We start from the raw sequence: 14,412 nt of genomic DNA on the forward strand, positions 1-14,412 counted from the left end.
AAGACTGCTGCAATTGAAGCAGTGTGGCATTGGAGGCAAACTGCTGCTATGGATAAAGGGATGGTTGAGTGGGAGAAGACAGAGAGTGGTAATCAATGGACACTGCTTTTCGTGTAATAAGCTTATTAGTAGAGTCCCTCAGGGTTCAGTGTTGGGTCCATTATTGTTTTCTGTATTTATAAATGATATTGATGATGGTATATCAGGCTTAATGTCCAAGTTTGCAGATGATACGATGGTTGGCAAGGTTGCTAATGACAGTACGCTGCTGCAACAGGATCTAGAAAAGTTGGGCAGATGGGCTGAGGGGTGGCAAATGAAGTTTAACATTGACAAAGTAAAGTACTACCTATGGAAAGCAGTAACCCCAGAGTAATGTACCAACTGTGTGGTACTACACTGACAGTGGTAGAGAATGAAAAGGATCTGGGGGTAATTGTGCAGGCAGATATGAAGTTTTCTGAGCAATGCAGACGGTCTGAAAGAGTAGCTCATGGTGTCTTGTCAATGATATACAGGAATGTTTCTAGCAGGGATAAAGAGGTGATTATCCCCTTGTATAAGGCAATGGTCAGGCCACACCTTGATACTGTATACAGGTCTGGAGGCCTCATTTTAAGAAGGATGTAGAGCTGGTGGAAAGAGTACAAAGAAGGGCAACAAGATTAGTGAATGGAACAAAGGGTTGCTCTTACAAAGAAAGGCTTAAGTTTTGCAAATTACAGTGTCTGGAGACTAGACACCTGCGAGGTGATGTGATTGAGGTGTATAAAGCCTTGAATGGTTTCAGCACGCTCAATGCTGATGGGATTCTTCCTCTTGCTCAGAATAATTGCCTGAGAGAATACATAAATTCAAATTGAGTAAAGATGGTTGTAGGATAGATGTGTGGAAGTTTGCCTTTAGCCAGCAGGTGGTTGATAGCTGGAACAAACTTCCATCTGTCGTTGTTGAAGTTGATAGCTTAAATAGATTCAAGGCAGAACTTTGACAAACATTTAGAGCGAGTGGATGGGAGTTTTTTTTTTTTTGGCTGATGTATCATGTGCCTTTGTTAATGCTAATGGTAAAAGGATTCTTCTGCTCCTCTGCCCATCTTCGATGACACTGCGATTTCTAGGCAAGATAATATATTTCTATTGGGGATTATCCTGACTTGTAATCTCTCTTGTCATAAGCACATTACAAATATTGCTGCCTATGCATCTAAAAAACTGGATTTTCTCTTTAGCTCTAGGTGTTACTCTTCTTCCAAATAGCTGTTCTCTGCACAAATCGCAAATTTACCCTACCAAGGAATATTATTCCCACATCTGGGGCGGTGCCCCCAAAACCTTTCTCAGGCATCTAGATTCTATTCAAAAGAGAGCAGTTAAGTTAATTAATATGATTCATTTCTAACAGAGTTTCTCCACTTTCTGTCTCATAGACATTCTTTTTCTATTGCATGCTTTTTTATAAAATACTTCTATGGGCCTTGTTCTACTGAATTTGCTTCTATAATACCCGCTCTAATTTTCAAAGCAATCCGAACAACTGCGGCAACCAGTCAACATCCTTTTACTGTCCAGCTTCAAACTGATAGAACTAATTTTTCTTCTTTCTCATTTATTCATTCAACTTTTGTTTTCTGGAACAACCTTCCTTTATATGTATTTCCTGAAAATTACAATCTACCAAATTTCAAGTTTAATGTCAATAAATATCTTCTTTCGTGTTCTCAACCTCCAACCCACGCATGGTACTAAGTACTACAGGTTCTAATAACTCTGAACTTTCAGATTTTCATAATAAAAAAAAAAAAAAAAAAGGAAGGATGTAGAGCTGCTGGAGCAGGTAGAGAGAAGGGCAATGAGAAAAGAAAAAAAAATAAGGGTGTTCTTGCCAAGAAAGGCTTCAGTTCTGCAAATTGCAGTGTCTCCATGCTATGGATATGCAAGGAGATCTGATTGAGCTGTTTAAGTTGTTGAATGGATTGAGCAAGTTCATTGCTGATGAGATTCGTCCTCTTGCTCAGAAAACACACGAGGGGGCAGAAATTCAAATTGGGGATGGATGGTTGCAAAACATATGTGCAGAAGTTTGCCATTAGCCAGCAAGTGTTGATTGCTGGAACAAACTTTCATCTGATGCTGCAGAAGTGGATAGCTTGAATAAATTCAAATACCACCACTTTGCTTATTGGAGGCATGAAGTGTTGAAACCCACGTTTAGCCTCTAGAAAACTCTCCCCATCTCTTCAGTCATGCAGGATGAGTTATGTCATTGGAGGTTATGATGCACATCAAAGGCATAAAGTTAGGTGAAATGGGTAGGTTTTTTTTTTTTTTTTTTTTTTTAATTGCATATAAATCTAATTTCTAATTGCATATAAATCTAATAAGAAAGGAAACCTTCCTATAGGAAGAGACTCCAGTTCTGAAACCTACACTAGTGTTTAAAGAAAGTGCATCACCTAGGAATTTCACATTTCTAACCCTTTTCATGATGGTATTTTACATTAATGACTAGTATCACAAATAGAAATATAAACAAAAGATATTTATTAATAGTTAAGTTAAGGCAAAGCTAAGTAACATTTGACAGGTGCTCTCAAAATATTCCAAAATGAGCATTTGCAACCTTTAGTTGAACCGCCTCTGAACCTGATAACAGCAGCACATCGTCGAGGCATTGACAAGATCAACTTCTGAAGAAAATCAACTGATACTTCGTGGTTCCAAACACGAATTATGGCTTCCTGAAGTTCACAAAGGGTCTTTGGTTCCTTTCTGGCAACTACAGATTCCACACGATGCCAACAGTTCTCTATAGGATTCAGGTCCAGGCTGAATCCTATAGAGAACTGTTTCTTTACCAGCTAAGAGTTATAATGGACCGTTCTTCCAACCATTTTTTCATCTGTAAAAAATGTAAACACATTACTGTCAAACCTCTAATGCAGAAATGAAGCTAAAGTAACTACAGAAGTGTCTACTTACACTTTTCGGCCGATCACAAGGAGCAGAGTCATCCTGAAAGATGCAGTTACTTGGCGGATTGAAATGGTCTCTAATGGTTGGCAGCAATTTGCCTTCCAATATAGCCAGGTATCCATTGGCATTTACGAAACCTTTTATAAACTGCAGGTGACCTACTCCGCGATATGAAATGTACCCCCATATCATTTGGCTGGTAGGGAATTTCACTGTAGACACCATACAATCTGGATGGTATTCTTCACCATGTCTACGGTCAATCGTTTGCCTCTCATCAGAGCCATACAGGTTTAATTTCTTCTCATTTGAAAAAATAACTGGACTTCCACTGCTCGGGGGTCCATTTGCCATGTTCCTTGCACCAAATTAATTGGGCCTTTTTCATTTTTTGTGTGAGGAGGGGCTTCTTCTTAGGACGACAGGTTACATGTCCATTTTTGAAGAGGTGTCTTTTGACTGTTACTGCACTTGCTACCACCCCTGTATGTTCTTCCCATTCTCTTTTCAGCTCAGAGGAAGAAGCTTTATGGTTTTTAAGGCATAAGCACTCCAAAACGCAGTGCTGTTTTGGTGTAGACTTGTTTGCAGCATCCAGTTCCTTTTTTCCTATCAGCAGAAGCAGTATTCTTGAGTTTGGAAAGAAATCTACTCACTGTGCACTGATTAGAAGACTGATTATAAGCAATATGTTGGGAAGAACATCCTTCCTCGTGTAAAGCAACAATAGCACTATTTCTTCGTGGCATCAACTGCAACCCTTGCAGAGCGAGCTTATATAGTTGAAAGTAACAGCTGATACAATATTATGTCATAATCTATGCATGTCAATCTTATCTGATGCAATCTGTAAGAATATAGTTACAAATATACTTACGTTATTCAGACAATTACAATTTTAAGGGGTGATGCACTTCCTTTGAACACCAGTGTACATAATTTGGATAATGAGCAATTACTTATTTAACCCTTTCACAAATTACTTTGCCAAACATAGATTAGTAATAAATTTTTGATGGTGGGCCTGTGGAGTAAGGTTTTTTTTTTTTGTGGAATTTTTAAATTTTGTAAAAATGAAAACTTTATACATAATGCTTTAAAATATTAAGCTGTTCTTATTTTGATGTTATTGACCAACACAGATAAAGTACTGTCAGAAATTCAAATTAGAAATAAAAAAAAAAAAAATATAATATATATATATATATATATATATATGTGTGTGTGTGTAAATCCTCTCATTACTTAAAAGGTTTGAGAAAACTTTAATGATGGGGCATATTTTCCCCTTTAGAGGATGATCTAAACATAGGGACAGAGATTTAATTAAGGAAAGGTTTTTCCATTAGTCAGAAAGTAATCAGCTACTAGAAGAAGTTAAGACCTAGTTTTTCAACATATACTTTACTTTCTCGCATCATTCTGCTATTTAAATACTAGCAGAGGAATTAATATTATCTCCAACTAAAATCACATGCAGTTAGACACTGCTCTGCCTTGTTATAGATCCTTTTGAGCTGTCTGATTCCAATTACAAAATCAAGCATGAAGAAACAACATATATTTTTCATATTAAAAATGAGGTTTCTGCACTTATATTTTTAATTCCATTAATAAATCAGTTAAACTAAAAATCTAGTGACCTTTGCTATCTTAAAATAAGGTAAACTTTCAATTAAAATTTACCTCAATGAGTAAATAATCCTTCAAATAATGATACAACATATTAAGGAAACAGAGAAATGAAGGAAACTTAAGCTGAGAATAACTTAGTACTACCTGCCAAGAAGTAATGATCTCCCATGAAACTTCCACGTATTAAACCAAAGCTGAAGGGAGAACAGCCTAATAATACTGTAATTATATTTATATCTTGCAGATCAGCTGTACCAAGGATGTAGTAACCAAGCAACATATTCCACAAAGGGTTTTGCTCAGAACTAAAGAAAAAACAAAAACACTTGCATTAAAATATTTATTAATAATAAATGGCAACATATAGATATTGCAGTGGTGTGTGTGTGTGTGTGTGTGTGTGTGTGTGTGTGTGTGTGTGTGTGTGTGTGTGTGTGTGTGTGTGTGTGTGTGTGTGTGTGTGTGTGTGTGCGTGCGCGCAAAAGAGAGAGAGAGAGAGAGAGAGAGAGAGAGAGAGAGAGAGAGAGAGAGAGAGAGAGAGAGAGAGAGAGAGAGAGAGAGAGAGAGAGAATAAATCTGAATTATAAACAGCCAAATGTTTATACACTTTAATTAACATATAAGCACTTAACTATAATATTCCAGCAGTCACTGACCAAGTGGAAGGGATGAAAATCCAAAAAAAAATTTATATTTAAAGGGATAAATAAAGTCCACCCTTGTAGAAAGTGAATATACAACAGGTGACAGGGAATAAATCAATGTAAAATTACATCAGAAAAGGCAGAATGCAATGGTTTAACTGTGATAGTGAGCTGGGACTGCAACAGGAGAATAACTTTGCTGCTAAAAAGACTTAAATTAGTCTACTAACTAAAAGTTTTTGATTTGGTTTTGCTTTTTTTCATTCAGAAAGAAAAACCAATATGAAGAACCTACTTCGTTCATTGGGCTGCATCGCAGAATCACCACAATTCATAACTATCTCATGCAGGAATGTCGCTAGTACTTGTAGTGCCTGAGGCAAAACCTTGTAATGGCACGTATTCATATCATATCTTAACACACACATATATATGCAGTAATGTATCTAGCATTTCAGCTTGCAGTGTTAAGCTGGAGAATATTACTAAAGACTTAAAAAAGCCCTCACAAATTTACCCCCACTTCCACAGAAAAGTGTCTGCACTCTGCAGAACCATCAAAAGAATGAACTTAACAAAATAGTTTATTAATAATTCCTAAATTTAGACATATTTTCAAAAATTTTGAGTTGTAAAATGAGTAGAAAGAAAGATTTGTGGTAGGGAGAAAGTAGAAACTTGATATTGAATGTTAAATGTAAACATTTTATTAACGGTGCAGTGCCTATTAGACCCACCACCTGTGGCAACAGCCTCACTTTTGCACCCCTAGCGCTCAGCCTGATCTCATGTGCGAGCAGCACAACTAGGTCCCACAATAGGTAGCTGAAAATACATCAACTACGTACAAGGAAATGGAGAATATTTTATGCAATAAGGATAGGTGGAATAGAAAGAGGTTATACCTGCCAGGGACAAAAATTGGGGATAATTTAATCTGTCAAGGGCACAAAGTATGATTTTTGTACATGTTGTACTAATTATGTTAAATATAGATAATCTGAAACTTTTCTTAACAAGTATGAGGTGATACTAGAAAAGGATTTTGAATTTAACCAGCAATTTTTGGAAGTTACGACTCCCGATGTTGGCACCAATATTGTTGATCTAGCCGCCATATTGTATATATATATCTCGAACTGATAGCGTAAGGTATAAAAGTAAAACTAGATAGCGTAATACGAAGCACTGTATTAGGAATCTGTTAGTTTATTATAGTATTATCAATTAATCAAAAATATTAATAAATTTCATTGATAATTAAATTGAATTTAAATCATGACCCAGACTACAGCTGCGAGGCAAAGATCACAGACTAGCGAGAGTGCTGTGACTTGGGGGAGAAACGATGTGGGTGATTCTCCAACGCATCACAGTCTCAAAAGATGATCTAGCCAAGGAGGATGCCTTTGTGTGCTAGGTGTCTAGAGTGTCAAGAAATTAGGTGCAAACTCACTGTTCTAATTGGCATCTACAAGAGCTTGAGGTGTAGGGTAAATGCATTAGAAAAAAAATCAATATGAGAGACCCATCAAGCTCTCAGCTGCCCAGCTGAATGACAGAGCTCACTCCTGTGCATTAGACAACCAATACAGAGGCAATCTCCAAGCAGAATGTGCTGGTCCCAAAGGAACTAGTTATTGTTGGTGACTCTGTTGTCAGGGAGACAGGGAATATACTATGGAAGAAGGATAGGTGAAACAGGACCAGGGTATGTCTGCCAGGGGCAAATGATTGTAGAGCAGATATCATCTTTTAAGGGCACAAAATGTGATATTGTTGTACACGTTCAAACTAATGACATTAAGAGTAAGAGATCTGCAGAATTACTCAACAGGTACAGGTCAATGTTGAAAAAAAGTCCCGAGTTAGGGTTGAATGTGAAAGTGTCTGCAATTCTGCCCAAACACGATAGGTGGGAGTATATGATGAAAGCCTTGTCGATCAAGTCAGCACTGGAGAGATTGTGCAAGGCTAAAGAGGAAGAATTGTTTACAGCCTGGTCTGTGCTTGTTGACAGGAGAGACTGCTTCTACTGAGATGGGGTACACTTAAATAGAAAGGGTGCAAGAATATTTGCTGATGCAATCAAGGCAGTGTTAGGTCGGTTGGAAAATTGCAAGCTTGGGTTGGGGGGGTGGATATACAGACTAAAAGGTTAGCAATGGCTGCAGGCAGAGGCAAATGGTTCTGGCACTGCTTCTATTAGAATGAGCAGCAGCCGGGAAAGCAAGGTAATGGAGATTTCCAGAACTGCTGGGAGTCATAGTGGAAAAAGTAAATACATGGGCTGTGTTAGGATAAACAAGAGTAATAACAGGTGCTTGTATACTTACATATACACCAATTCTAGGAGCATAGTTAATAAATTTGATAAGTTTGAAGTGCTAGTCAAGACATCAAAGGCAAATATTGTTGGTATATCAGAGACATGGTGTCACACAAATATAAGCAGTGCAGAATTAGAATTTGGGGAGTACAATGTGTACAAGAAGGATAGACAGGACAGGAAGGTAGGAGGGGTTATGCTGTTAGTTAAGAAACACACAAAATCTAAGGAAGTGCATCCAACTGATGTTGGTGGACAATGCAATGTTGAGTCTGTTTGGTGTGACATAAGCACTGGGAAAGGAAAAATGAGAATAGGTATGTGTGTGTGTGTGATGACTATAATGAGCAATTGTGCAGAGAAATAGAGTGGGCCAGTAAATCAGAATGTCTTATAATGTGGGATTTTAACTTTCCATACATTGACCGGAACTTGAGTCGGTTACTCGCACACTAGCAAGACTTTTCTAGATTTATTGGATGACTGTTTTCTACAGCAACATGTTTGAGAGGCAACCATAGGGAGTAATACTGTTGATCTCATTATCAGCAGTGATTATTCATGCATTAAGAATTTGCAGATAAAGGCACCACTGGGTGACAGTGATCGCAATGTACTGATCTGGGAATTACTTAAAGATGTAACTACCATCAAGGCAAAAGGGAAGGGCTTTCATAAAGGTGACTACAGGGGTCTCAGACAGTTTTTAAATTCTGTACAGTAGGATCAACTGATGATGTTACCAACGTTGAATTCTAAAGCGGAAGTATTCAGGGACTTCATTTTCGAGGCTACTATGTTTTCCTTCCAACAAAGAAATACTGTTCAAGGTTTAGGCCTAAATGGATGTCAGATGAATTAATGAGGCTCATGGCAGAGAAGAAAAATGTATGCGATGCATATAAAGTATCAGGTGACACAGAAGTCTATGGCAGATATAAACTAGTCTAATCAAGTCACAAATGAGGTTGGGAAGGAGAACGCAGATTATGAGAAATCATTGGCAAAGGATGCAAAGAAAAACAGCAAAGAGTTCTTTAGTTATATAAACTCTAGAAGGAAAGGGATGAATCAGATTGGACGACTAAACATAGATGGGCTGACATTGATGATCATTCTCAGGTAGCATAAACTGAATGAGTATTTTGCATCTACATTCACACATGAGGAGATATGCCAGAAGGGGAAATGCCAGAAGTTTATCAAACTTTAACAGGGAGTTATTTTTGTAATAACTGAGAGCAAAGTGGAGGAGAAATTGTTGAAATTAAACATAAAAAAGGCATTTGGGGTGGACGGGATCTATCCAGTTATATTGAAGGAGGCAGCAGAGAAAGTAAGCAAACCCTTAGCCATATTTATGACAGCTTCCTTGGACTCAAGGGAGGTCCCCATCGACTGGAGGTGTGCAAATGTATTAACAATTCACAAAGGGGGTTCAAAAGGTGACACAAGTAATTATAGACATGTTAGTTTAACTTGTGTTCTGGGGAAAACAGTGGAATCACTGGTTAAAGAAGCATTGCAGGATCATCTAGACAAGACTGCAGTAATAGTTAAGTAATAGTTGAGTTATTAGACAGCATGGTTTTCTTAAAGGGAGGTCTTGTCTGACCAATTTGATTGGATACAATGATATGGTCACAAATGAACTGAATGCCAAAAATAATTTTGATATCATATACAGTAAACCCCATCTATTCGCGGTTTCGCGGTCGCTTATTTAATATAAAATGAAACCTAAAAAAATGTGAATTTTAAAGCGCCGTGAACATTTTCCACCATAAAAAAACATGGGCATGGCTAAAATTATCTTTCCCGGTCAAAACAGAGCTCAATGGGTGGGGGAGAAGGGTGACAAATTAAATTTATAATTGATATGCTTACAAAAGTGATAAATCTACCGTTTTGCAGTGTAAAACAGACTTTCTCGAGTGTGTTAACGGAAGAAAGTGCCTTTATTGTGGACAAATTCTTTCTAACCCGTACAAAAATATGGCTATGAATAACAAGGGAAATGTGAAAATATGAAAGAAGGTGATGACATTAGCAAATAAAATTGAGTTATTAGACAAAATTTCTAATGGTGAAAGTGGCTCCTCAGTGGCAAAACATTATAAAATCAATGAGTTGATGGTACGATCAATCAAAAAATCGGAAGAAAAAATTCGCCGTAGTGTCTGTGAAAACGTGCTAATTGCTTAAAACATTTGCTCTGTAACTCGTGATGTTAAATTAGGATAAATGGAAAAGGCTTTAAATCTGTGGACAGAAGACCAAACTCAAAATAAAATTCCGTTAAGTTCACTCATCATTCGTGAAAGGCAAAACTCCTTTATCAACACTTTAGCGAAACTGGTGATAGCACTGGCGGGATAAGTTTTTTAGCTATAGCAAAGGCGCTGGATTGAAAGATTTGTTTGAAATTTCTAATAAATATTACATTTAATATTAAATTGTTTCTTATTTCCATTTTGATGCCTTAAGCTTGCATTTCACTACGTACTGTCTATGTACACAGTCATATTGTGAAGGTATATATAATACATACATAGACAAAATTTTAGACTAGTTTTTCTTATATATTTCATACTTTGGAACGGAACTCCTTTATTACTATGGGAGCCATAACTCAGTATTCGCGTTTTCGGTATTCGCGGCATTTCTCAGGAACGTAACCCCCGTGAATAGCGGGGATTTACTGTATTGGATTTCAGGAAAGCTTTTGATAATGTTGCACATGGAAGACTGCTGTACAAATTGGAAAGGTATGGCAGTAAGGGTAAGTTGCTACAATGGATAAAGGGATGGTTGAGTGCGAGACGACAGATAGTGGTAATCAATGGACACTGTTCTTTGTAAACAAATAATTGTGCAGTGAAATATGATGTTCGCTTAGCAGTACAGATGGGCTGCCAGGGCAAGTCATTAGTTAGCTAGTTATTTGGTTTTTAGGAGCATTAGCAACTAAGGCCATATTGCTCCGGGATATGCGGTGGTCATTCCCTGACATTTCCGCATCCTCCGTATTTGGTGGTGACGGGCTCGAACCCCGGTCTAATCAAGAAGCGTGTGCTACGCACTGCTGCTCCTTCCCACCTGGCTACGGAAGCGCCAGGGGCAGGTCATGGAGTCTTGTCAATGATATTTAGGAATTTTGCTAGCAGAGACAGGAAAGTGATTATTCTGTTATACAAGGCAGTGGTCAGGCCACACCTAGAGTACTGTGTCTGAAGGCCTCATTTTAGGAAGGATGTAGAGTTGCTAGAACGAGGGGCAACAAGATTGGTGAGAGGAACAAAGGGGTGCTCTTACCAAGAAAGGCTTAAGTTCTGCAAATTGCAGCGCCTGGAGAGCAGGCACCTGCGAGGTTATAGTAACAGAAATCGTGGCATGTGACGCAAGAAAGCAAGCGTATGAGCTTATGTAGCATCAGCCAAAAAAAAAAAAAAATTCACACAACCATTCCCTCCAAATGTTTGTCAAGTTCCTCCTTAAATTCATTTAACCTATCAACTTCTACAATGACAGATGGAAGTTTGTTCCAGCAATTAACCACGCACTCACTAAAGGCAAATTCCAGCACATCTATTCTACAACTGTCTTTCCTCAATTCCTATCTATGCCCTCTCAGGTTCTTTATCTGAACAAGTGGAAGAATCCCATCAGAATTCAGCGGGTTCAACCCATTCAAGGCCTTATACACCTCAATCAGATCATCTCACAGGTGCCTAGTCTCCAGCCGCTGCAATTTGCAGAACTTAAGTCTCTTGGTAAGAGGATTCCTTCATTCCCCTCACCAATCTTGTTGCCCTTCTCTGTACATGCTCAATTAAATCTACATCCTTCCTAAAATGAGGCTTCCAGACCTGTAAGCAGTACTCAAGGCGTGACAATCACCTCCTTTTCCCTGCTAGCAAAATATCTCTATAGCATTGACAAAACGCCATGAGCTGCTCTTGCGGCCTGTCTGCATTGTTCAGAAAACTTCATATCTGACTGCACAATTACTCCTGGGTCTTTTTCATTTTCTACCACCCTAAGTGTAGTAACACACAGTTGGTACGTTCCTATGGGGTTACTTTTACCCATATGCAGTACTTTGCATTTGTTAATGTTAAACTTCAGTTGCAAATTCTTAGCCCATCTTCCTAAATTTTCTAGATCCTGTTGTAGTAGCACACTGCCATTACTGTCATTAACAACCCTGCCAACCTTTGTATCATCTGCAAACTTCGACACTAAGCCTGATATGCCTTCATCAATATCATTGATAAATATACAAAACAACAGTGGACCCAACACCGAACCCTGTGGGACTCCACTAATAACATTAGTCCATGAAGAGCAGCACCCATTGATGATTACAAAATCATTGCTTAATGCTTTTGTAATAACTGAGAGCAAAGTGGAGGAGAAATTGTTGAAGTTAAACATAAGAAAGGCATCTGGGGTGGATGGGATCTATCCAGTTATATTAATGGAGGCGGCAAAGGAACTAAGCAAACCTTTAGCCATAATTATGAGAGCATCCTTGGACTCAGGGGAGGTTCTCGCGGACCGGAGATGTGCAATTGTATCCCCAATTCACAAGCTGAATGCTGATGGGATTCTTCCTCTTGCTCAAATTAAGAACCTAAGAGGGCACAGTTTCAAATTGAGGAAAGACAGTTGTAGAATAGATGTGCGGAAATTTGCCTTTATCCAGCAGGTAGTTGATTGGTGGAACAGACTTCCATCTTTTGTTGTGGAAGTTGATAGCCTAAATAAAGTTAAGGCTGAGCTGGACAGGCATTTGGAACAAATGGAGGGGTGAAATGGGAGGGGTTTTTCTTGCCTGATGCTGCATAAGCTTGCTTTCTTGCATCGTATGCCTCTATTAATGCTAAGTCACGTCACGTATGAATTTGAAAGTGCTGGAAATTTTCTAAGACCTCACAGGAAAGAGTTTTGATGAGAGCCTTGACAATCAATTCAGCCCTTGTGAAGCTGAATAAAGGTTCGTGAGAATTTTTCACAGCCTGTTAAGGAAGAATTTTTATAGAGATGGGAATGACTTGAATAGAAGAGTTGTAAAGATATTTGCCAGGGAAATTGAGGCAGTGTTAGGTAGGTCAGAAATTTGTTTTGCTGAGGGCATACATAAACTACAGTTTATGTAATCCCAGTTCCATCTCTGTAATCACTGTAATAGTTTAATTGCAGCCATAAGCAGAGATGTAACTGGTTCTTTGATTGTTTCTATTGTGAAGTGCAGGCCGGAAAAGCAGGTGGAGGAGAGAGATGAATTTAAAGGGATTACTGAATTTACAAAGCTTTCTCAGGATTAGCATCCGACAAACATCCTAACTCAATTTTAATTTATAACTCTTGTGTGATGTCTGAGCAAGAATAAGGATGCCACCATCATTTAACTTACACAATTCATCACATAAACATTACATTTAGATACCCTCACAGATACCTATTTACCAGACATGGCAATTTGCGGAGCTGAAGTCTTTTTTTTTTTTTTTTTTGATAAAGTAGACCTTTGATTCCGACAAGAGTCTTGTTGTTCTCTATGCATGTTCCTACATATCCACATTCTTTCTAAAAGGAGGCTTCCAAACCTATATGCAGTACTTAAGATGTAGCCTAATTATTACGCACCTCCGTAGCCAGGTGGGCAGGAACAGCAGTGCATAGCACATGCTTCTTGATCAGACCGCGGTTCGAGCCCGTGACCACCAAATACGGAGGATGCAGAAAGGTCAGGAAATGACCACCGCATATCCCCGGAGCAATATACCTTAGTTGCTAATGCTCCTAAAAACCAAACAACAACAACCTAATTATCATCTTATACAACTGTATAATCATCTCCTTATACTGCTAGCAAAATTTTTACTGCTAGCAAAATTTTTACTGCTAGCAAAATTTTGAATATCACTGACAAGGTCAAATGAGCTATCCTAGCAGTCCATCTCTACTGTTCACAGAATATCATGTCTGAGTGCACAATTAACACCGGGTCTTTTTTGTTGCAAACTACCCTAAGGTGTGGAATAAAAAGGTTGCTAATCTGGGATTACTGCTAGACATATGTCATACCTTACATTTGTCAATATTACATTTCACCTGCTACTTCTTAGCCCATCTGCCTAATTTTTCTAGCTCTTACTGCAGTAGCACACCCTGATAGTTTGTCCCTAAATCCACACTGCTGCAATATATATGGCATTCTTTCATGAGGAACAGCACCAAATATCTTCTGAAATCTAAGAACATTAAATTAAAATTATTTTTTGCATCCAGTTCCTGTTTTATTGCTCATAGTGTTCAATCAAACTGGTCAGACAAGATCACTCCTTAACAAAATCATGCTGTGATAGCTATATATCTGCATTCCTAGATGGTCCTGCATTATCTTTTTAACCAGTAACTCCATTATTTTTCTTGGAACAGAGATCAAGCTTATAAGTCTGTAATTACTCACTTTGATTCCCCTCTGTGAACTGGAGATACATTTGCACATCTCCAGATCACAGGGATCTCTCCTGAATCTAAGGATGTTCTCTTAATCCTGGCTCAAGATTTGTTTGCCTCTTTTGCTACCTTTCTGAATATAATTGGATAGATCCCTTCAAGTCCAGATGCCTTATTCATGTTTAATTTCAAAAATTGATCTCGCACTTTTGTCTCAGTTATCACAAAATCATTTAGCTCCCCGTAATTTGATATACTTCTCACATCACCATCCCGAAAAAATTCCTCCTGCGTGAAAGTAGAAGCAACATATCAATTTGGTTTGTCAGCAACCTGAGCAGAATCAGCAACAGTTATACCA

The 14,412-nt window shown here is 38.2% G+C and overlaps 1 protein-coding gene across 1 annotated transcript in view; it reads right to left on the bottom strand.

The window, feature by feature from the left end:
* The window catches only part of hob (bridge-like lipid transfer protein family member hobbit), a 916,854-nt gene that overhangs the window by 750,504 nt on the left and 151,938 nt on the right, over positions 1-14,412 (bottom strand). The window contains exon 13 of the mRNA XM_090374277.1: positions 4,755-4,915. Coding sequence (XP_090230403.1) covers positions 4,755-4,915 — 161 coding nt within the window. The remainder of the gene's footprint in view (positions 1-4,754; positions 4,916-14,412) is intronic.

The sequence above is a fragment of the Mastigoproctus giganteus genome, chromosome 5 (assembly GCF_048544385.1).
Source record: "Mastigoproctus giganteus isolate SK-2022 chromosome 5, ASM4854438v1, whole genome shotgun sequence".
NCBI classification, from domain to species: domain Eukaryota; kingdom Metazoa; phylum Arthropoda; class Arachnida; order Uropygi; family Thelyphonidae; genus Mastigoproctus; species Mastigoproctus giganteus.